The sequence below is a fragment of the Carettochelys insculpta genome, chromosome 19 (assembly GCF_033958435.1).
Source record: "Carettochelys insculpta isolate YL-2023 chromosome 19, ASM3395843v1, whole genome shotgun sequence".
NCBI lineage: Eukaryota > Metazoa > Chordata > Testudines > Carettochelyidae > Carettochelys > Carettochelys insculpta.
The window spans coordinates 6,478,829-6,504,299 of NC_134155.1; the positions used below are offsets into that span (position 1 = coordinate 6,478,829).

At 43.1% G+C, this 25,471-nt stretch overlaps 1 protein-coding gene across 1 annotated transcript in view; it reads left to right on the forward strand.

Annotated features, from left to right (window-relative positions):
• The window catches only part of BRIP1 (BRCA1 interacting DNA helicase 1), a 140,576-nt gene that overhangs the window by 33,506 nt on the left and 81,599 nt on the right, over positions 1–25,471 (forward strand). The window contains exons 7-13 of the mRNA XM_075014013.1: positions 6,949–7,170; positions 8,205–8,404; positions 11,253–11,385; positions 18,377–18,531; positions 19,467–19,638; positions 20,196–20,336; positions 20,744–20,905. Coding sequence (XP_074870114.1) covers positions 6,949–7,170; positions 8,205–8,404; positions 11,253–11,385; positions 18,377–18,531; positions 19,467–19,638; positions 20,196–20,336; positions 20,744–20,905 — 1,185 coding nt within the window. The remainder of the gene's footprint in view (positions 1–6,948; positions 7,171–8,204; positions 8,405–11,252; positions 11,386–18,376; positions 18,532–19,466; positions 19,639–20,195; positions 20,337–20,743; positions 20,906–25,471) is intronic.

A 25,471-nucleotide genomic window follows, 5' to 3' on the forward strand; every position in this document is an offset into this window, starting at 1 on the left:
GTCCCAAGAGTGTCAGGCTAGGGAGGTTCAGCCTATAGTAATTTAGAGCCTTTTTCATGTTAACGCTTCACAAATATTGAACAAATTATCTGCTAATGATGTTAGCAGAGATACATTGTACTTGCTCACCCTTTGGTATAAGTGTTATTGATAAAATTTGTTCATGATCGTCTTGGTTAACCCAATTTAGTATTTGTGCATGCCATTTCAGGGTTGCTTTAAGACGACTTAGTTTCCTTTCCATGCTTGCAGCCTGTAATTAAATTAATAAAGGTAGACTACGAAAGAACAGCAGAATTTATTTATTTACAGGTAATCTGCAAAGCCTGTTGAAATCAACCCACATTTTGCTGCTGCGTAATGTATATAGAAGTCTTGAAATGTATGTTCCAAAAAAGTGTTTCTGCTTTTTTTCACGTTAGAAATATCACGTCTTGACTTTCCTGTTTTTGTTGGAGGTTGAGAAAATAGTTGGCTTGGCTGCAGGTCAGATTGAGCAAGACTAAATCTTAAGAAACAGTGGAATTTTATATTACTGTCTAAAACCATTTTATAACATTTTGTTTTAATTCAAGCTGCTGAAAAGTAATTAAGATAGAAATTCTTTGTTCACGTTTCATTGCATTACATAGTCCCATTCTCTTTAGTTGTGAGCTGAGGAACTTTCATTCCTGTTTTCTAGTCCTTCAGTAAATCCTAGAGTAAAAACTTTTGATAGTGATGGTAGTAGTGCAAATAGAAAATGTTTTCCAGTTGCTTCTGTTCCCTGTAAGGCAGTTGAAAAGGGACACGTGTGTGTGTGTGTGTGTGTGTGTGTGTGTGTGTGTGCGCGCGCACGCACACACGCTCACTTTTCTTTGTTGGTCACTTCTAAAATACATCAGCACTACGCATACATTGTTCATAAACATAAAAAGATTAAATTTGAAATCATGTCAAAATATTGTGCATTTATAAGCAAATTAAATGTTTTAATAATTGTGTGTTCCTCTAGTAAAATATTTTTTCTGGTTTCCAATGTACAGCTCAGACTATTGGGGGAAAAAAAAAAAAAAAAAAAAAAAAAAGGGAAAAAAAAACCCATGAGTGACATAAGCTTAGTAACAACAGCTTTTGTTGCCACTGACTTACTGTTTTAAACATATATGGTCCTACTGTAATGTACCTAGTTTGTTTCCTCTTACTGGGCCTTCTGGTTCATTTTGTACTCATCCAGGGTACGTGAGCCATTACTTTTTATGCTCCCAGGCCATAAGGGTAAGCCATAGTGGTAATGAGAACTAATTACACTGTCACTTTAGGTGTCTGTGTTAACCAAGACTGTATTATATAAGTGAGTTGACAAATAGATAACTGACAATTTGTGAGCGTAAAGGCAGTAAGTGTGATAACACTTCAACTGACAATCTGCCCCTTAGGGTTGAGTTACTCTGTTAAAAAGAGATGGGCTTTCCTGTTCATGTTATCAGTCCACATATGACTAGGTGGCCTTAACTGCTTCCAAAGTGTGTTTCCAGGGATTTATTCCTTTCTTGGTGGCTTTGTTTATTTAAAAGTTCATCGTAGAAAAGAGAATTTGCAGCTACTAATTTTATATTTTTAAAAAAATGTATTCTGACCTTAACAGAAATAATTGTTCACTTATTGCTTAGGAACACCTGTGTTAATCAGTATTAAAATTTTAAAATTCTCTACTCCTCCTTGTAATTCCTGGATATCATCTCTGACCTGTAAATTAAGCTTTGCTCGTCTAATTGCTCCCCTGCCTCTCCAGAAAAAGTAACAAACCCAGACCAACCTATGAATGATGTACTTTAACACACGTGAACAGCAGTGGAAGGACTGCTGTCAGTCATGAGCAGAACTACTGTTGTTTGCTCTGATTGTTAGTGATACCCTCCTGAGCTATTATTACAGAGGAGATAGATCAAACAAAGAGATCAGGTGGATGCTAATATGATTTAAATGCACTAAATATTTCTGGTTGATAATTTGTTGATATACTGGTGAGTGGATGTGAATGTGCCATACTTTTTCTGTCCTTCCTGATTATAGTAACCATATGTATTTGGATATATTAATTAATTGTTCATGATTTAGAATCCATCCCGCCCTCTTCCATTGCTAGGTTGCTATTTGTAAAAGAGATAAGAAATTTCTTTGGGTTCACTGGGATACAACTCTGATATGTACCTTTTGTTTCTGCCATTATAGTTGTTGTTACTGTAGTCCAAAATATAACAAATACTTCAAAAAAAATACCTTAGTGACTGAGGTAAAGTACAAGATTGCAAAGTAAGTTTTTTGGTTGTTTTTTAATAAAAACCGTAAATTCACTTCTTCCAGTGATGTCCCAATGCGTGTTCCACTTGAGGTGTCAGTGCCTACTTGCACCAGCGATCGCAGGTTTTTCATTACCAGTGCCATGCTGCTGTCGATGCCCATTGATTGAGCGCAGGTCCCCTCAGTTCCTTTTCTACCATCCTCAGCAGCAGACGATGTTCCAGCAGTCACCCCTTCACCTTTGAAAGCAAAGGAACTGAATTGTTCAACCTTTCCTTTCCTGTACCAGCCCTTTTGAGTCCTCCTTCGTCCCTGCCAAAATAAAAAAGGAAAAGTTGTGCACTCCTTGCAGAGCCAGTCCTCCCTTACCATGCCTGGTTCATCCGATTTCAAGAAATGTGACGCCTGCAACGATGCCATGCTCGTCTTAGATGGACGTTCTTGCATCAGATGTCTAGCTGAGAGTCCCATACCACAAAAATGCTCTCACTGCAACAATCTCAAGGCCAGAGCAAGATGTGACAGAGAGCTGTGCCTCAAGATGAATTTTATTGGAAAACTCCTTCCAGCCATCAAAAAACTGTACCTAAAGACAAGGCTTGAAATTCCTCCTCTGTGAGGAAATGAGCCTTCTCTACTCCAGACTGGGACCCTCGCAAGATTTCTTCCCCAGCAACATCTCCACCTGCAGTTCTATCCTCCAGAGTTAGCTCTAGCGATAAACTGGGCACCTCCTCCATAACCTGTTGATTGACTACCGTGGGATCCATTGGTCTCCTACAAACACCAAATATTGGTACCATCAACCCTGATGAGGAGAGCCACGCAGTCCCCACCACCTTGAACCCCTGCCACTTCATTTGAAAGTGAGGCAGCTGAGGAACCCCTAGAAGAAGAGGGCCCTGAACAACCCAAGACTGATGATCAATTCCCTCAAAGTAATTCATTGTCCTCACCCAATGAGGCTGTTATTCTAGATACACCAACTCTAATCAATTACCTGAAGTAGTTTCGATACCTGTTTAAGAGCATTGCTGCAGTCCCGGAGATGAACCTCTAATAGAAGCAACACAAACTTTTGAGAATCCTCCAGCCTTCCACCAGCAGAAAAAGAGCCCTCCCTATGGACAAGGCCTTAAAATAACCAGCAGACGCAATATGGCAGATTCAGGGGATGGTTCCTCCCATGAACAAACAAGTCAATAGAAACTACTTTGTCCCCACAGAGGATATGGACGTTTTCTCCCATCCTCAGTCAAATTCCCTAGTGGTTGATGTAGTCCATCACGACTCCAAACTGCCACAGGCCAGCTCGGCTCCTCATAACAAAGAACATAAGCGTCTAGATGAGGATTGGCCAACCAGTTTGGGACTAAGAGCCATATGGATAGAGAGCAAAGAGCCACATATTAGATTATATCTCTGTCTAGATAGATGGATGAAAATAGGATGACCATCCATCCTGTTTTTGGTGGGACAGCCCCATATTTTGGACATCAGAAAGGTATCCTGACTTATGTTAACAAAAGGGCTAATTGCCCCATATTCAGCTCCCTGTTGGTGCACTGGCACAGCAGTTTGCTGGAGAGAATGTGGAGAGCATGTATTTGCACGCTCTCTGGCCACACCAGAGGGAGCCAGCAGGGGGTGCTGCAGACAGAGGTACTTTGGGGCACAAGGGGTGGCTGCATCATCCTTCCCGGTTCCCCAAGGCATGGTGGGGGAGCTGGAAGTCCAGCCCCACACCTGTGGCAGGGGAGGCAGTGTGTGCCAGGCATTGCACAGCACCAGCCCATGGCGACAGGGTGCCCCAGCTGCTTTCTGTAGCCGTGCGCTGCCTGGCATCCCTACAAGCTGCTCGGAGAGACCAGCACCCAGCCCAATGGGGAGCAAGGGCCACACACTTCCCAGCAGTCCCAGTGTGGCTCTCAGGGTGCATGGCTGGAGCCAGAGCATCTGGGGCCCTGCATGTACATCCTGCTGGGGCCAGGGCCTTTCCTACAGGGGCAATTGTGGGATATGAGATGCTCAGCCTGCCTTGTGCATGGGCAGCTCATGGCCCTGCCCCAGGCACAGTGTCCCAGCAAGCTGCCAGGCTCCTGGAAGCCAGAGAGGGGTGTCCAGACCTCAAAACCTATGGGCTATGTGGTGAGGCAGTGCAGGCAGAAGTGGCTGAGTTCCAGGCCGAGCTGGTGCGGCTGGGCTGGGGCAGGGCCTGTGGCCTGTTGGGCGCCCTGTGCCTGGGCTCTATGCTCAGCAGCATCTGCAAAGGTACTGGTGCCCACCTGCTCTCGCCACCCCCAGTGGGACTGCTTCTCCTGGGCAGGGAAGTGCTGCCATGAGCTTCCTGGGAGCAGTGATGCACTCTACCCTGTCTTACCCCCTCTCATCCATATGCTCTTGGCACCCCATGGGGTCTTCCCCCTGGAGCATGCAAGTGCCCCTTGCCTGGCTGGGGTCCCTCAACTTTTCCGTACCCCTGGGGAGCAGCTGCCTGCGGCCCCCTCCCTGCTGCACTCCATCCACCCTGCACAGCAGCCCCCTGCTCATCCCTCATCCATGGCTCAGTCTGGTTGGACAGAGCAGACCAGGGTGGGGGAAGGGGAGTAGCTGGGACAGCTTAGCCCAGATTGGACCTAAGCATTTGATATTCCATGGCCAGTGTAGACCTAGCCTTAGATTCTCTATAGGCCAGAGCAACCCTGTCCCAGCACAGGCTCAACACCCTTTGTTCCCTCATTACTACTGTCAAATTCAGCCCTTTCACCAACATGAGAACCTGCTTGCAAATTCTCTGCTACATAGCTGCTACAAAGTACATAGTCAAGTTCACCAGGCTCCATATATGCTGCCTTCAAGCCTGACTCAACATGATATATACCCTGTCCCAGGATGGACTAAACAAGTCAGTCATGCTCCCACCCAAATTCCTTTCTTCTTAAAATGGTGGACTCCCTTCCAAAATCTAAACACCATTCTGTGTCATAACCTTCCCACCCTTCCATTGATACACTGGGTGATCAGGAGGATATGTGATAACAGAGCTAGAGTTATTTTCATAATACCAACCATGATGAGACAGATTTGGTACCTCTACCTCCGTCACCTGGCCATCCGCAGTCCATGTCCTGTTCCTCATCACCCACCTCTCCTCTCCCAATACCACCATCATATGAGACATCAGGACCCAACTGTTTTTAGTCTCAAAGCTCGGTAATTCCATGGCTCCATTGTGGTGAACAGACCTTCTCACATACTGAAAGAAACGCATGAATAATTGCTGCACTACAACAAGAAAAACTTACTGTGCAAATAGAAAAGATCTGCAACATGGTGTCAACATAGGCAATTAATGCCACCTTCCACCACACCTCTCCTGATCGTTCTTGAATCTGTATTACCCCTCAAAGACTCTGGCTTGTGGCTCAGAAGTCACATGGCAGTTCCCTTGGGGTTTACATGGCAGCTTTTGTGGCCTCCCACAATAAAATTGATGTCATATCAGTCTTTGCCCATTCTATTGCAAAGTGATTTGTGGTGGGATGTGGAGTACATTCCCTGATAAATGATCCCAAATCACCATGGGACCTCAATCGTGATCAGGAGGCCCCACTGAGCCCATAGTGATTTGCTCTTTCCCACATAATGTGAAAGTGGCATTCCTTGTCACAGTCATGTCACCCCAATGAGTTGGGGAAATAGCAGCCCATATAGTGGATCCCCCATATACCGTCCTTATTAAGGAAAGAATTACATAGAGGCCACAACCAAAGCTCCTCCCCAGAGTCTTCCCAATGTTTCACATCAACGAACCTATCTACCTCCCTGCCTTTTCCCCAAAACCACTTGAGTGCACCCCCTTCAGACAGTGTTCCACACGCTGGATGTATGATGGGCTCTAGCCTTTTATCTAGAAAGGACAAAACATGACACCAAGTCACTGAGGCTCTTCCTCTCCAGAGCTGAAGGCTCCAAAGGGGAAGCAGTCTCATCCCAGTGTCTTTCCAAATGGATCTTGATGTGCATACGCATCTACTATGCAATCCGCAAGAAGACACCCCCACAGAGCGTAGCAGCACACTCCACTTGAGCCGTAGTGACATCTACTGCATTCCTCAGACATCCCGCTGCAAGGCATGTGCAGAGCAACCACTTCATCCTCTGATCACATATTTGCTAGACGTGAAATTACATCCAGACCAATTCCCACTTCTTCAGTGGGACACCCTGTCCTCTCATCAATAATACAACTTGAAAATCAGCTGTCTAAGAGCGAATGCTGCTTTTTGGTCACCCAGAGTGGAGTACCAACTGGGACATCACTCAGAGAAGAAATTACTCACCTTTTGCAGTAATGAGGGTTCTTGGAGATGTGTCCCTGTGGGTGCTCCACAACACTCCCTCTTCCCCTCTTTCTTGGAGTTTTTTTTCTGGGACTCCCAGGTAGAGAAGGAAGTAAGGGCTGGGGACTGTGTATACATGACATGGCAGGGCACTGCTAATGAAAAACCTGCAGTTGCTGGTGCAAGGACACACCAACACCCAGAGTGGAGCGCACACAGGGACACCCGTTTCGAAGAATCGTCATTACTGTACAAGGTGAATAACTTCCTCTGACATTGTTCCTGGTATGAGATTTTTTTCAAACTCACATTTATTTTTTAGGGCAGCTCCTGTGTTTATTACCATGGTGTCCATAAACTTTGTGAACATCACAGTCTGCAGTTTGCACGTAAGAAGTGCCAGGCGTGGGATATAGAAGATCTAGTGAGCCTGGGAAAGAAACTACGTGCATGTGCTTATTTTGCAGCTCGAGAACTCATGGTGGGGGCAGATATAATATTTTGTCCTTACAACTATCTGCTGGACCCACAAATAAGAGAGAGTGTAAGTATGTTTTAATTAGGACTTGGTCTAAACTAGGAACTTACATCAATATAACTGTATTGCTCAGGAAAGTCCACCTCGCCACCTTCCCTGTGCGCAACGGTTATGAACCTAACCCTTGTACGCAGCACTATGTTGACAGGAGGGCTTCTCCCATCAACATTGCTACTGCCTCTTGGGAGGAAGAATATCTATTTGATGGGAGATGCTCTTTCATCAGCCTAAATAGTGCGTTCACTAACACTACAGTGGTGCCGTGCCTCTGCAGTGTTGTAAGAATAGACAATCTCTAGGTCTCGTTTGTTGCGTTGACTGGAGTTAAAATTAAATGAATAAAAATGTGATAGAGACACGATCAACTTAAAATCACATTCCTGTTTGAATGCTTGATGGTATTAAGTAGTATCTAAATTAAAGAGATTAAAGAATATTTTTCTTTAGTTTTGTAATTTCCTTATATTGTACATATGACAGTACCTCAGGTAATAGTCATTTTTTTCTTCCATTGTAGCAAATCAATTGTGTGGATTTTTCATACAACAGAAGTGAAAATTTGAGTATCGCATAATTACAAAAAGTGGGCATAGGTACTTTGAGAAGAGTAAAAAATTAAAATAGTTTTGTTTAAAATACATGTTTCATCCTGTTTTGTTTTTTGCTGTTAATTGTACAGTAACATACAAGTGCTCTCTGCAAACTCTTTACCCCTGTAATATTTACAGATAAGGACAAAATTCTGTCATTTATGTGAAAAACCTAGCTGGTTCCTACGCCGCCAAGATTCAATTAAGCCTTGAAAAAAATCACTTTCTGTAACTTGCTCAACTGACGCAGTCTAGACAAATTGTTTTTTTTTAATAAATCTTTTGGAAGTGGGTCTTGACCACGAAAGCTAATAAATAGTTTTGTTAGTCTGTAAGGTTCTACAGGACTGTTCGTCAGTCTGTAGCTTCACAAACAACATGGCTATCCCTATGGGTCTGCTACTCATTTATGTGTATCACTTCGTTTTACTGGACAGTTGTCTTTTGCAGATGGAGATTAACCTAAAAGATCAAGTAGTCATTTTAGATGAAGCTCATAATATAGAAGATTGTGCACGTGAGTCAGCCAGTTACAGTGTTACAGAAAGTCAACTGAGATTTGCTCGAGAAGAACTTGATAGCATGGTCATCAACAACATCAGGCGGAAGGACCATGATCCTCTGCGGGCTGTGTGTTACAGTCTGACGAAGTAAGGCCTATTTAAAAAAAAATCCCAAAAACAAACCCCACCAACATTACAAGTTATACATAGTTTTTTTGTGCATATCATATACTGAAAGCTACAGTGTATAGTTGAAAGTAAGTTTTTCGTTAAAATTTCCTACGTTAAACGAATGCCAATTTTACAGAATTGAGCACTTAAGATAGGAAATGCCAGAAATCTGGCTACTTATGCAATACTGGTTTTACTTTTTCTCCCCTTGCAGGATCTGCGCTTTATTGCCCAGGGTGGATGGTACTTTGGGACTGAATCATGGTTGCATAGTGAATGAATTTCTTACCTGTAGAACCTGTGCCTCATTTGTTGCAGAATATGGAAAGTTTATGGTGGATGAGGCAGGGGGACATAAGAGAAAGCACAGTTTTATGCTTAAGGCAGTTGAATGCCACCACAGAGATGACTGAAAACTGGAATTGCCATGCCATGGAAAATTCTGAAATTAAGCAATTCCTATGAGCAGATAGGAATAAGGGGACTTCAAAGTAGCCAGGGTCATTTTGGAGAGGAGCCCTGTCTGGACGAGCCGCATCAATTTCAAAGTGCCACGGCCGCCCGCGTGCTAATGAGGCGCTGAATGTGTATTTCAGCCCTTCATTAGTAAACTTCGAAATGGCCGTTTGCACGGCCATTTCGAAGTTTTTGGCTGGTGTAGACGTAGCCTAAGTGTTTCCAAGGCTCCCAGGTTTGCCTGGATAAGCCAAGCTTCTTGAGGAGTCCGAGACAAAGCCGCCCAGATTTCCAGCAGCTCACCTACCTGAGAGCTGAACAGTTTGGGGGACCTGGAACATAAAAATGGACATACCAGGACAGACCAACAGTCTATTAAGCCCAATGTCCTGTCTTCTGATAGTGGCCAGTGCCAGATGCTTCAGAGTTAGTGAATGGAGCAGGGTGGTTTATCAATTGACTTATGCCCTGTCACCCATTCCCATCTTCTGACAGTCAAAGGGTTAGGGACACCCACAGTGTAGGTTGCAATCCTGACAATCTTGGGTAATAGCCATTATGATGCTTTCCTTCATGAACACATCTAATTATTGTTGAAAACCAATTGTATCTTTGGCCTTAGCAACATCCACTGGCAGTGAGTTTCATAGTTTATTCTGCATTTTGTGAAGAAGTACTACTTTGTTTTAAACCTGTTGCCTATTAATTTCATGAGTGACCCCTTGTTCTAGTGTTATATAAAGGTGCACATCACACTTCTGTATTCATTTCCCCTCTTCCCTTTTTATATACTTTTCCATATCTGCTCCTCATTGTCTCTGGGCCATTTGTGAGCCACAGAGATATGTTCTGACAGAATATTAACATTTTCCTGAAGAAAATTTTAAATTTTGTAGAAAGCTAATGTCCTGTCAGAAAATTCCCAATGACCTGAAAGAGAGAACACAAATTTTTCTGCTCCTGCTACACTGTTTCTATGTAATCTTGAGCAAGTCCCATAAATAAAACAGCAGCCAATGTCCACCACTTGCCACCATTTCATTTTTGTTTGTGTTTTGTTTGTATGGGACTGTACATGGTGGTTGCTACAGTACTATAGTTAATAAATAACTAGCACCTGACTGTGCATGTCCGAATATTCCAATTAAGCAATTAGCTCTACATCAGAAACCTATCTGACTAGTGGAACAGCAATAAAAAATAACAAAATAAGTGACTTTATATTAATTGAGCTTATCTTAATTACATTTGGGACACATTTTGTTATACTACTTGTCTAGGAATGTTGCTTGTTTAGGAAATCCTTGTTTATATTAGAGATAAGGAGTCCTTTCAGCTTCACCCTGTTCTCCATTTGATGCCAAGGGTTAACATTTGTGTGCCACTGAGACACAGTAATTTCCCTATAGCTATGAATTCTCCTTTGCTGGGTCTTTAAATGTTAAACTTCTTAGCAAAAGAGGAAAGGAGCAAAGCTAGAAATTTGACTGCCTCCAGCCTTTTAACCTTATCAGAAAAACTCAGGTTGATTGTCTTGTCAAGTCTGCCAATTGTAGAGAAAGCAATGGTTGAAAGTAAGAGACTGGGTGTAAATGACAAATAATTAGTAATATCTTTTTGCAGAAACTGCCAGGTCTGGGCCAATTAAGTAAACCAGAAAAATTCAATGTCCATTTAATAAAAGTCTGAGATGTCTGATTCTAGAAAGCACTTAAGCACATATTTTAGTGCCCTTTCCTATACTTGATAGGGTTTGCCAGCTCTCCTAGTGGAGATTCAGTTTATATTAGCAAGAGTTCTTCATTCCAGCCACAGAGAAAGACAGATGAGATACAGGGAATGTGGCTTAATTAGGCTGGTTTAACTCACTGGGAAATACCTAACAACAAGCTATGTGGTGCAGGTTGTCACTCTTTCTGGAATCATACCAGTTACAAAGGTAATGAATTGTCCGTAAAGCATAATAACTTAAAATGAGGATTGGTGCAAGGCTACACAAATGTTTCCTATGCATTTCTGACACATGAAAGAAACAAGTTGTATGTTAGTTTTGTTAAAGTTAAAAATAATGCATGGATTGGGGAGATTGTCAAAACTAAGGGACAGGTTTTTCTTTGACATCTACCAGACTATATCACAAGTGTCTCTAATCAGTTTATGTGGTTCAATGGTGTACAGCTAGCATAAAGGAGAATAGATTCAGTCCCTAAATGTAGAGGCATCAGCCTTTTGTTGAAATGATTGTAATATCATAGGAGTGTAGTACAATTTGTGAAGTTGATTCAGTTTAGTTTCCTGAAAATTATCATGCACAATAATTGAAATTAATGAATGAATAATTCATTACTTTCACTTGCTTCATTTACAGTTGGTTACACGACAGCTCTGGTCAGCTTAAAGAAAGGGGGTATGAAACCTCCTGTAAAGTTTGGAGTGGAAAGGAAATGCTCACTATTTTGCACAATATGGGAATAACCAATGCTACGTTTCCGATTTTACAGGTAGACTTTTATGTTACAGAAATTAATATGCATAATATTATTTGGTTTCATGTTTTAAAATACCCTTATACTACTTGTGCTCTTTTAAATTGAGTCCAGTTTCTCGAAACTGACTTGATATTCATCGTGCACAAAATGTAAATCCACTGAAACTGCTGAAGTCATGTAAGTATAAAAAACGTGTGAATGGCGAATCAAGTTCTAAATCTACTAGAGTAATTTATTTTCAAAGTAGCTAACACTGATCTTGTTACACTGGTCATATAATTACTTCGTTCTTTGAGTGATTGCTCATGTCCATTCCTATAGTGGTATGTGCATGCTACATGCATAATTGTCCAAAAGTTTTTACCGTAGTGGTACTAGTCAGATTGGGTGCAGAGACTACTGGAGTTGTGCTTGCATTACTTCTACTTACCCTCATTAGTTGTAAATAATTTTAAGTTTTAGTTAGAGTAGTGCTGTTAAGCTTTGTTTGGGGTTATGAGCAACACATCTCAAAGACCAACAGTTACGAGAGCTATGTAATCATTTTTTCCTTTTTAACAAAGAATAACATTGATCAGGCAAAATTATTCCAAGTTATGTGGTGATTTAGTTCTGCCTTTTGTGACCATCTGCATTCAGACTAACAAATAATATTTCTTCTTCGAGTGGTTCCCTGGGTGCTCCACAGTAGGTGTCGGGCTCGCCCTGGCGCCGCAGCTCAGAAAATGTTCAGCAGTCTCCGTCGGGTCGCGCATGCGCCGATGCGCGTCGGCTCTTCGTGCGCTTACGGTCACGTGCGCGATCTGGTCCCCGCCAGTTCCTTCTCAACCGCCAACGGCTGCAGATGGAATCCTCTCCGGCTCCAATGCCTGAGACAGATAAGTCTTATTTTTTCTCATGTTAATAGTTTTTAACAGTTCATAGTTAGCAGTCCTATAGTTATTATAGTTAGTTACTCTGTTAAAAGTTGTTAAAAGTTAAAGACTATCTTAAAACCGCAGCGGCCGCCTCCGGGCGGGCCCGCTGCTTTTGTTTGTCGTCCTTCAAAGGCCAACGGTTATTAACATCACCTAACATACTGTTAAGTGTGCTATTAGTACCTAAGGACTCAGAATTAAGTTTTAACAATGCCATCCCCCGGCTTTAAGAAGTGTGAATCTTGTCGGAGGCCATGCCTGCTTTGGATGGCCATAGCAGATGCATACGGTGCCTTGGGGAGACGCACGTTCCCCAGAAGTGCTCCCATTGTTCCAAGTTGACTAATAGAGCTACAAAAGATAGAGAAATGAGGCTGAAGATGCTGTTAGTTGACAAAGCACTTCATCCTGCCTCATCGAAGGCAACGCATGCGGAGGGCTCTTCAGGACCGCACAAGAGGAAGGCTGCCTCTTTGACCTCCTCTGCGCAGAAGAAAAGAAGAGCCTCGCCTACTCAATCCCTGCCCCTTACTGTTGGGAGCGGGACGAGTGTAACAAAGGGCCTGCGAAGAGCCTCGCCTACTCGATCCCTGCCTCTTACTGTTGGGAGCGGGACGAGTGTAGCAAAGGGTCCGCACATGCTGGCTTCCTCCACTGGTAAAGCCGCGGCGCATGCAACCACTCAAGGCCCTGCAGTTACCGGGGAGACGGCACCAAGAGCCATGCGGGCACTAATCAGTTCAGCACTGGCTACTGCGGCACTGATCGAGACTTCCCCAGAGGCACCGAGGACGATGGCACTGGCGACGACGGCACCGGCGACGACGGCACTGACAACAACGGCACCGGGAGCAGTGGAAATCAGCATGACACCTGCTCCGGTACCAAGTTCACCAATCGGACCACCTGACAGGGTAAAGGCTAAAACGAAGACCAGGCACCGCAGCCCCTCTCCTGAGGTAATTGTGCTGCCTCTGTCACCACGATCACCACCGGAGATTCGACGGGCAGCAACACCTTCAGCCTGCCACAGACGTCCTTCTCCTTTTCTTCGGAGCCCATCACAGGGATCTGCACGCTTTTCTCCAGCATCTAGCAGAGATCCCTACGAGTCTTCTCACAGAGGCTCTCCTCGTACGTCGGTATCATCTCAGAGGTCTCGACATTCCAGGCACCACCCTTACATCCTTGGGTCATGGTCTAGGTCTCCATCGCCAGGCCCCTGTCCCTGTTGCTACAACTGCCATCATTATGCGGGGCGTCATCATAGGAGGTTGACATCTCACTATGGATCCCCGTCGACCACTCCTCAACGCCACAGTGTTCTGCTTCCACCTGGGGGAACACCACAGGTTCCCCAGTCAGAGGCTGGGTCTAAAGACATTGAACCCCACCTCGAAATTCCACAAAGGCAATCACATCAATACAGCCAGGATCCAGAGGAATTGGAGGAGAGATACCATAGTGATGCCTCCTCATCCTCGCCAGATGAGGCCGTGGTCCCTGGAGACATTTCTCCCCCAGATGACCTGAAACAGTTCCTGGAAGCTGTTCAAACGGGTAGCTCAATCCCAAGATATTCAAGTGGCGGAGGTGCAGGAGAAACACCACAGACTCCTTAAAAACCTCAGGCCTCCATCTTCTTCTAAAATTGCTATTCCTCTGGACGATGCAATCATGGAGGCAGCCACTAATATATAGCAGACCCCAGCATCCGCTCCTCCTACCAACAAAAAAGCGGACAAAAAGTACTTCGTCCCTGCGAAAGGTATGGAATTTCTATTTAGTCATCCACAGCCAAACTAGCTAGTGGTTGAATCGTCCCAACACAGGTCCAAATCGTCCCAGTACAAATCTGGGGGATTGGACAAGGACATAAAGAAGCTGGATCTTCTGGGTAGAAAAGCCTACTCCTCCTCTACTCTGTTGCTCCGCATGGCCAACTATGCTGCTCATTTGTCGAATCACAATTTCGACAATTATTCCAAGCTTACTGCCCTCATGGACTTCCTTCCAGAGGAAAAAAGACCAGTTCTTAAAGCAATTGTGCAAGAGGGCTACGCTGCTTCTCAAGCAGGTGTGCAGATTGCACTGGATGTGGCGGACACAGCGGCCCACGCCGTGGCCACTGTAGTGGTAATGCGGAGAGAGTCATGGTTTCACACATCTGGCATTCCAAAGGAGTTACAGGTCAAAATTGCAGACCTCCTCTTCGACAAAATAAAATTGTTTGCTGAATCGTCCGACTCAGTCCTACACTCCAGCAAAGATTCCAGAGCGACACTTCGGACTTTGGGGATATATACCCCACCGTTCAGAAGGAAGAAATTTTATCCTCAGCAATGCCATTATGGTTACCAACAGCAACATACCCAATTTCAACGGGGGTGTGATCAGGGACGTCGTCAACAAACACATTATAAGGGCCCTAGGCGCCGGCCTCAGCAGGGCAGCGCCTCCGCAGGGCAAAGTGCAAGACAGCAAGTTTGACGGATATGTTGAGGGCCGCGAAGCCAAGACTGTACCTCAGTGCCAATCTCAGTACATGTTCCATCACCGACTCAAGCCATTTTACCCACAATGGAAAAGCATCACGTCGGATAAGTGGGTATTGGAGATTGTAAACACGGGATACATGATCCCCTTCCAGTCTTTACCTCCACCAAATCCTCCCACCGCACCCATGTTCAGAGACCCCTCTCACCTACCGGAATTAAGGTGGGACGTGGACCACCTCCTATTCATAGGGGTGGTGGAGACTGTAGCGGAACAATTTCAAGGCAAAGGGTTCTACTCCAGGTATTTCCTGACGGAGCAGAAGACAGGAGGGTGCAGACCCATTTTGGATCTACACGCACTGAACCAGTACCTACGCAAACAGCGCTTCAAAATGACTACGATGGCTTCAATAATCACGGCACTTGACCATGGTGATTGGTTTGCAGCCCTCGACTTACAGGATGCGTATTTTCATATCGCAATTCATCCAGCCCACAGGCGTTTTCCTCCAGTTCCTTGTGGGTACGGATCATTTCCAGTACAGAGTCCTCCCATTCGGACTCTCTTCAGCACCCAGAGTCTTCACCAAGACCTTAGCGGTGGTATCAGCATACCTACACAGACAGGGAGTTTTCATTTTCCCGTACCTGGATGATTGCCTGCTAAAGGGAACTTCCCGGGAGGAGGTATTACGGATGATACACATCACCACAAACACATTTACCTCACTGGGCCTCATCATCATTTTCTCAAAATCAAAGACCAACCCCACGCAAAATATAGAGTTTATAGGGGCTCCGATAGACTCAGTCATGTCAAGAGTGTATTTACCCGAGGCTCGTTTTTGTGCCATCGAATCTCTCGTACAACTACTAACGTACAGCCCCACTGTTCCAGTTCTCACGTGCTCACAACTGTTGGGGCATATGGCAACCACCACGTTTGTGGTGCAAAATGCCAGGTTGCATATGCGAGGATTGCAGCATTGGTTGGCAACCATATACAAACCCTCAATCCACACCGTTCACAAGAGGGTGTCACTTACAACAGAGGCACGAAGCTCGCTAACATGGTGGGGAAACCCCAAGAATCTCCTAACAGGGGTGCCCTTCCACCAACCGCAAATTACGGTGTTCATTACAATAGATACCTCCCATATGGGATGGGGAGGCTCACATGGACAACAAAACCACTCAAGGATTATGGTCCCCCGCGGAGAAGACACTGCACATAAACATATTAGAGCTCAGGGCAGTGTTCAATGTGTGCAGGCATTTTCACAATTATCTGCGTGGAAAAATAGTCGGCGTGAATACCGACAACACCACCACCATGTTTTATATAAACCGATAGGGGGGAGCCAGGTCTCGTACGCTTTGCGCGGAGGCGGTCCGGCTCTGGAACTGGTGCATCGCCAACAATATAACCCTAAAGGCTTCATACCTACCGGGGGTCCACAACGACAAGGCGGACCAACTCAGCAGACACTTTGCGCCCACTCGCGAGTGGCAGATCCATCCAGACCTACTCCACCAAGTGTTCCGCAGATGGGGTTTTCCCCAAATCGACTTGTTTGCCACCCGAGAAAACAAGAAATGTCCCCAATACTGCTCCAGAGCGGGCATGGGACACGGGTCTTTGGGGGACGCCTTCATGATCCCATGGAAGGGCCCTCTACTTTATGCGTTCCCTTCCACGACACTTATACACAAGGTCTTGGAGAAGACCAGAAGGGAGAAAGCACGCATGATACTCATAGTCCCAACCTGGGACCGACAACAGTGGTTCCCATTGCTCTTGCGCATGGCTCAACATCAGCCATTTCCCCTATCAACAGTACCGGACATTCTCTCTCAGGCTCGGGGGTCAATACTGCACCCGCACCCGAAGAGACTTCGGCTACAAGCATGGCTAATCCATGGCTAAGCGCCTTAGAGACTACATGCTCAGAGGGAGTACAAGTCCTTGAATGTAGTCGGAGAACTTCCACCAGAAAGACTTATCAGCACAAATGGTCGCGTTTTTCCGAATGGTGTTCCTCCAGGCAACTAATACCCCAGGACGCCACCATACCTACGATTCTGGATTATTTGCTACAACTCAAACAAAAGGGACTTTCGCTATCCTCTATAAAGGTGCATCTGGCGGCTATATCAGCGTTTCAGCATGAAGAGGATGGATCAACCACATTTGCCCATCCTGTTGCCTCGCGTTTCTTAAAGGGGTTGGTGAACCTGTACCCCCCTCGGAAACCAATACCGCCGTCATGCAGTTTAGACCTAGTTCTACATACCCTCTCGGGACCGCCCTTTGAACCATTGGCTACAGTCCCCCTCCGACTACTTACCATTAAAACAGCTTTCCTCCTGGCAATCACGTCAGCTCGCAGAGGAGTGAGCTCGCGGCCATAATGTCCACACCACCCTGCACGATCTTCTCAAAAGAAGCGGTGGTCTTACAATTACACCTAGCCTTCGTTCTGAAGGTCTCTTCAGATTTTCATATCAACGTACCAATAGTGCTGCCCTCGTTCTATCCTAAGCCTCACAACTCAAATGAAGAGGCACGGTTGCACTTACTTGACGTAAGAAGGGCACTAGCCTTCTACATCAATAGAACTAAACCTTTCCGGAAAACGGACAGTCTCCTGGTGTCCATTGCATCCAGGTCAAAAGGAGAAGCGCAATCTTTGCAGAGGATTTCAAATCACATTGTGTCTTGCATAAGACTGTGTACGAGAGTCGCAAGACTCCTCTGCCAGTTCCGCCAAGAACCCACTCTACGAGGGCGATGGCGGCATCAACGGCCTTCTTCAAAGGCATCGCGCTGAGAGATCTGCAGAGCAGCGATGTGGTCTTCCTATGACACCTTCGCCAAGCACTACACCATGCACAGGATGCTTGATGAGGATACACGCCTGTCGACAGCAGTCCTTTCACGGGCAAGCTGCGCATAAATTGGGTACCCACCTCCTTTTTCGGGGGGGGGGGTTACTGCTGGGTAGTCACCTTCTGTGGAGCACCCACGGGGACTACTCGAAGAAGAAAGTTACTCACCTGTGTAGTAACGATGGTTCTTCGAGATGTGTCCCCGTGGGTGCTCCACTACCCACCCGTTCCTCCCCACTTCGGAGCTCTGTTTGTGTGTTTTCAGGGGCGTCCGGAGCGGTTGATCAGGAACTGGCGGGGACCGGATCGCGCACGTGACCGTAAGCGCGCAAAGAGCTGACACGCATGGGCGCATGCGCAACCCGACGGAGACTGCTGAACATTTTCCGAGCTGTGGCGCCGGGGCGAGCCCGACACCTACTGTGGAGCACCCACGGGGACACATCTCGAAGAACCATCATTACTACACAGGTGAGTAACTTCTCTTTACTGCATACTTCAGTCAGTACTTTCTGTACAGTACCTATCACTTTGAAAGTACTGAGTTAAGTACTAAGATTTTTTTTATCTTGAATCTAACTTCTTCAGATGTATTGAGAGAAATTCTTTTAAAATACTCTAGTGAAAACTTCAGTTTTGAATTAATTTATTTTAGGAAAAATTTTAGGATGATATTAATGAGGAGTTTGCCTGTTGTAGAAACACTTTGCTGCTGTCCTTGAAAAAGAAGAAAAAGTGTCAAATCTTCATGGAGGAGATGAGCTTGTTGAGGTTCCTATTGTGAGCTCTGCCACTCAGATTGTGCTAAAAGGACTATTCATGGTTCTGCTATTTCTTTTTAAAGATAACAACAGGTTGGTGGAAACATAGACTGAATTGTGGATTCTTTTTCTTTCTCCTGCCTAGCAGTTATATTTAAATATTAAATGCATTTTTGTAAGCATCTTATTGTTTATATAAAGATGGAAAGATGGCAAATATAAATATTTTCCCTAAGACATTTGGAAAGTTTTGGCACACGTTATAAAGAAAAAAATGAGTATTTGTAGGAGCCAAGCAGAATGGAGACATGCTTAATGCAAACATGTTCCTGTTTCTTTGCCAAGCTGTTGCTGTCTCAATTATTCAGCACTTCTGCTATTTATTTTAGCGTCAGGCTTCTCCTGAGCTAAAACTACCAATTAAACAGGATTGTGCCAAAAATATCTCATGTGGGTAAACATCCAGAAAGAAGTAGGTTAATATCACCAAATTAATTTGCTTTTTTATATAACTAAAACGTTGACTATCGTTTCTCTAAAGGTCAGATTAGAATATTTTCTTGGCATGGTGCCTAACTTCAGTATGGACATCAAGCATTTTAAATTAACATTAAAATGGTCTAAACCACTCTTTGAATACCTTCACTATTAAAGCTAATTGTAGCTATTAAATAACGTTTTAGAACTAATTCTGTAACACATGGTTTAGCAATTATAGGACTCTGTTTTTTAAAAGGAAAGTCATATAGCTTTTGAATGTTACATCATAAATCGTAGTCTGTTTCTAGTGTAGAATATCTTCTTCCATGTACTGTGTGGTGCCACAATTGCAAGTTCATTTTACTGTAGGCAAAATTTTGTGCAGCATTAGGCTGGATGCTTAAGGCAGAACCACATTGTGGCAACACTGGTTTTGATTTTTCAGACTTTAATGCTGACCCCACATGACAGATATTATGAAGTATATTTAACAAACACAAATGCAGGTCACATCTGTTTAGCAGTTATATTAATTTATTTTTATGTAGATTTGCAGATGACTACAGAGTTGCTTTGCAACAAACGTATGTTTGGACAAATGAAAGCCAACTTGATATTTCAGATAAAAATGCTTTCTTTGCACAACCAAAACATAAGAGGAGTTCCCGGCAGAAAACTGCAGTCCATATGCTTAACTTTTGGTGCTTGAATCCAGCTGTGGTGAGCTAAGTACAAAGTGAACTGGCAATTTCTTAGCAATCTCTTTTGATTACAACTGTAAATGTAACTACAGGCCTGGTTGCAGCTCTGCTTGCAAGCGGAAGTTGGCCTGGAAGAAAATTCTAGACAAACTTGTAATCCACATCCAAAATGTATGGGCTGGGCCCTGTGATGCGGGGAGAAGCTCCATTGGGGGTTGGGCTTGACCATGCACTGGCAGGGGGAGGGGCTGGCACAGAGCACTGTGGGGTGCAGGGGGAGACTGTGTTGGGGGGCTGGGAAGAGGCTAGGGCTGTCATGTTGCAGGGGGGACTCCATTGAGGGGCTAGGCTGGGGCCTGTGCTGGGCGGGGGAGGGGCTGACAAGGCTCAATTAGGGGCCTCTGTCAGGGGGCTGGGCTGTGCTCTGCTCTGACCAGGGGAGGGGCTGGGATTGCATAGTGAGGTGTGGGGTCGGGGGGAAAGGGCACATGGTAGAACCTTGCCCAGACAGATGGACAGACACAACAAAAATAATATATATGATAGTTTGTACTGATTTTACATTATTTTCTCTAGGCCTTTTCAGACTTAAGTGGTAATGTCAGGACAATTGTTCTAACATCTGGTACACTCTCTCCAATGGACTCATTTTCTTCAGAACTTGGTGTAAAGTTCGCTATCCAACTTGAGGCAAATCATGTTGTTCATAACTCACAGGTAAATGTTTGAAGTGTTGCTTTTACTCGTGAAACTTGAATGATACTCACTACAAAATAAGCAATAAATGGCAAGTTAAAATGAGGACCATATAAATTTGTTCTATTTCTAGAACTTGAAAGGAGTAAAATAGTTACTTACATTAAGAAAATTGTCAACTAAACGTTTAAATGAAATATAACATATAATATATTTAGGAAAATATTTCACCACTATAGCTAAAACGTAAATACCACTAGTAAGAGCAGCTCTCAATCTGATATCATGCTATACTCTGAATTTTTCTCTGTTGAATTTATATTTTTCATTGGCATAAATCTGTTCAGAAATCTTTTATTTATTTTGATTATATATCCCTATTAATTTAGTATAAACATGTATATAACATTGAAATATTAATACAACAGGTTTGGGTTGGCACCATTGCGGCAGGACCCAAGGGTCGGAAACTGTGCGCCACATTCCAGCATACAGAGACCTTTGAATTCCAGGATGAAGTAGGAGCACTTCTGCTTTCAGTGTGTGAAACTGTTGGCCGAGGGGTCTTATGTTTTTTGCCATCTTACAAGGTAAGGAAATTTTAATTCATATTCTTCGTTCTTTTAAACCCTGTTTAAAGATTTATTTTTTATCCCTATATATCAACATAGAGACAACAGCTATGTTCATACGGGAATTGCTTGAATCCTGTGGTTGATTGGTTACAAGTTTGTTTTTGGAAGATACGTTTTGTTTCATTATAGGAGTATTGTTTTGATCAGTCATCCAGAAAGACTCGCTTGGTCCTCAGAGCAAGCATGCTTATGTGAATTTGGCATCTGTTAAAAAGGGCTCTCAGTATAAAAATAAATCTTTGATAGAAATTGTTCACAGTTCAGGGCAACTTTGCCTATATTAGTACAGCAAACTCCTAAACTTCCATTTCCCCAGCTATCACCTTTCTTGGGCAGACACACCTTTCTTCTTTCAGACTATGGTATGTCCAGGCTGCACAATTGCCTGCCTATACTGTGAAATCCCCAGCAAGACAGACTGCCTAGCAAACCTCCTTTTGCCCTCTACTCCGAGGCTCTAAGCAGCATAATGGTCCCTGGTTAAATTACCTCACAGCCCTTTCTAAGCAAGTTCATTTGTTGTTAAAGCAAAACCGTATTTAAAACAATCAAAGAACCTACATGCATGCAGGTAAGCTTACCAGAAATCATCACTTACTACTTCACAAGGGTTCTGGTCAGTGTCAGTCCTTTCAGTTCTTCTCTTGAGGATTGGAGCCCTTCACTTGTACAGAGGGCTACATCCATTTGTTGGATCAGAAAGAGCTCCCCGAGTCACGCTATTTATCCAAAAGTCCTTTTGCTGTTTCTGGTCTCTAGAGAATCCAGTTGGAACCAGTATACGCAAGTCTTTCCAGGTGGTGGTGCCACTTGGGACATGTTACAACCTGAGTGACTGCCCAGTCAACCCTCCCCCCTCTGTTCTTTGTTTCTGTGTCCCTCCCTCCATGGAATTATATATACCGTCTGGCCCACAGTGGTGTATAAACTTAATGGAGTAAGATTTAACAATTCAATATGGTTTGTTCAGGGTACTTCAGGAAATTGCTGTATTTTTTGCAGAAAGGTGAGCTGTTCAGTGTTTTTCCTTGAACTGTCTCCATGGTCTACCTTTTTAAAACCACTTTTTAGAAAACTCTCACTGTTCAGTTGCCCATTGTAAAAGGCAACTTTGTAATGTTCATTGATTCAGCAATTAGGACGTCTTTGGCCTTTTCTTTGTATGCTGTTTGTATATAATATATAATCATTTAATTTCTTCTCCCTGTGCCCTCTGTTTCATTTCACTTCACTATGTGTGTTAGCAGTGTTTTATTGAATCAGGTGGAAATGCACAAAGCCCACTGTCCCAAATAAATTTTCTTTAATTCAAAGCATATATTACTAAATTTTGTTGATTGGCTAAAATTATATTTCAGTGTTAAAAACTGTAAGTTTTTATATTCTTTTCCCATAGTTTTTATTTTTGCACTTAACTCAAATCTGAGGAACAGTAATATAAATCTGGAATGTGATAAGTACAGATCTGTTTGTCTCATCAAACTGTAGCTGTTCTTGGGTCACAGTAACCAATTTAGTGAAATCAACAGTGGTTTAATATAAACCTTTTAAAATCAAAACTGGTATCACTGGAAAAAGAGACACTTTATGCAGTTCAAAATTTCTGACCACTTTGCTGATATCAGAAGTGCCACCAGAAAGAGTAATTTAAAGCCTGAATTAATGTATTTAAAAAAAAAGTCCTTTTGGGTGACAACTACCTATGTTATGTATATTGTTATATTGAAGGGAAAGAGCTGCAATCTGTGCAGTTACTGGAAATAACCATTAGGTGACCACATTAGACCATACAATATAAAATTGGTAGCAAATGGCAGTTACAGTTCACCCTATAAACTGTAAGCCATCATTCTACCTCATGAATTAATGTGCAAGAATAGCAAGGTGAAAATAAATCTTAATTTGTCATTTCATTTCATATCTAAAATTGAATCCCAAGCATGTTTTCAGTTTATTTCTGTAGAGCAATAATTGACAATAGTACCGCATATGTTGCATGGATATTATTGTTTGTGTGTATATACAAAACATTTGCTGAAAGATTCTGTTTTGAGAGTATTTATCTTAATTGAAAATGCTTAGACTTTTGAGATCAGAGTAATAACTAGCATATTTACTAAGAGTGAAAGAAATTGCTGATCAGCTCAAGTTATCCCTTCCCCCCTTAATATCCCAGTTGACCTTATGCTTCACTGAAAGGACTACTGACTAAACCGCATGAACTGTGTGCCTACACGAAAGCACTGGTGACTGTCAGCTCAGGCTGCAGAGCCATAACATTGCAGGGTATGTATTTTGTGGGACCTTTGGGATCTCTAGACCCAGGTTCCTGCCTGATCACAAATGTATACACAGCATTTTAGAGCCCTGCAGTCCAAACGCTCTGAGCTTAAGTCAGATGACCCAGACCAAATGTGGGTGTTTTATTGAAGTGTAGACATACCCTGTAAGTTTTTTTCTTTAAGGAGGCACTTCCATGGGCCTAATGAAAGTATTGGTAAATATGAATTCCAGACAATTTCTGGATATTTTCAAATCTCATTTCCTATATTTCTCTGCTGTTGCCTCTCTTATGCCATTAGTTCATTCTGCCTTGGGCTGTTATCATGCAGATCTGGGAAATTAGGTCAAAAATGGAGAAAAATCTTAAATGTTTCAAAGTGCCTCAGTTTAGACCCCTCAGTTGGAAAAACTTAGTCTGTGCGCCTAGAGATATTGGTTGGCACTATTTAATAAATTAAAATGTACTTAAATAGATAAGAATTTATCTGGAGCTCATGCTCCATGGACCATTATGATACTAAATGTGAAAAAGTTTGAAAAGTCACTTGTTCCATAGTAACCATAATGCCTATTGAATATGTTGTTTATAAAATCCTAACAATTAACCCCACATGACCTATAGCAAAATAATAAATATTTTTAAGAGATTGAAATCAAGTTGTGGGTGGGAAACTGTAATTAAATGTCCTGATGTCTCTATTTAAAATCAGGCTCATATGGAAGTATTAACAGTGGTCTTTCTTTTGTAGATGTGTCTGTATTTTGAAGTTTCAGGAAGTTCTTATAGGATTGTCATGGAGCCATTTTATGTGTGCTGTGTCTCAGCTTATAAACAGTGCCATGAAGGTACCCCATTAATTAGCTGAACACTCAAGGGGTTCAACTTTTCTTTAAGGGTAGGCTAGGGGTATGTCTACAGCTGTAACAGTAGTTATTGGCTTTGGGAAACGAAGGAACCATACTGCTTGATGTAGTTTGTACCTATGAACAACATCAAGTGTCTAGAACCAGAAAGTAAGCATTAGTGTACTATCAGTACCTGTGTGTTGCACCTATATTACTTAATGTCCTGTAAAAGAAACTGTGGTGGAAGTGGAACAAATGAAACCACCTGAATCCTGTAGTCTGGAAATAAATAATGAGGAATCAGCTGTAGTATAAGTAATATTTACCTTTTTAAAGTATATTTCTCTCTGAAGATTTCTAATTACTTTACAAACATTAATGAATGTGTCCTTCCAGAATCTTGTGAGGTAGTAAACTTTTATTCGCATTTTACTGCTGTGCAAAGTAAGGTGCCAGGGAATCCAGTGACTTACTCTAGAGCCCATAAAAATTCTATCAGACAAAAAAAAAACACCTTACAATCAAGTACGAGCAAAAAATGTTGTTACGCTTATATGGAGAGGTGCTAGTCAAAGACTGCATTATAATAAACATACAGAGAGGAGCTGTCTGCTACAGATAAAATCTCTCAGGTAAGATTTGTGACCAATGCTGGTTGCTATAGAAACTATCATGGCAGTTATTTACAGCTTCCAGTGCTAACAGGTGCAAAAAGCATCCATTAAAGGCCTCATTTTTTCTATCGGTTGCAAGTATTCAATTTAGGTAGACTTTCCTTTGGGGAGAAATCAGTCTCTTGGTTAAGTATCAGAGGGGTAGCTGTGTTAGTCTGGATCTGGAGCAGCAACGAAGGGTCCTGTGGCACCTTATAGATTAACAGAAAAGTTTAGAGCATGAGCTTTCGTGAGTAAAGTAAAGCATCTGAAGAAGTGAGTTTACTCACGAAAGCTCATGCTCTAAACTTTTCTGTTAGTCTATAAGGTGCCACAGGACCCTTCGTTGCTGCTACAGTCTCTTGGTTGTTTCTCCTACTTCCATGAAATCGGAATAGTGATTTGCCCACATTCTGGTTAAGACAGGGCCCTTAAAAATAAATGTTTTAGAATCTATAGAAGTATTTCTCAATGACCAGTCTGTCAACTGGCTCCACTCCCTGAGATCTCCTTGACAATTTAGGAAGACAGCAAATGGGTCTCTGTTAACAAAAAGGTTAAGAAACGCAGATCTCTGGTATGTTACCCTGCCATATTGTGAAGATTTCAATGTATATAAAATTTTGAACCTGAAGTACTTCATGGTAACCCAAACATTTTTGACAACTGAAGTAGATGTTTTTCCAAGCTTGTAATATGAGCTGTTTTTCTCCCCATTTCCATATACTTTGTCACATTA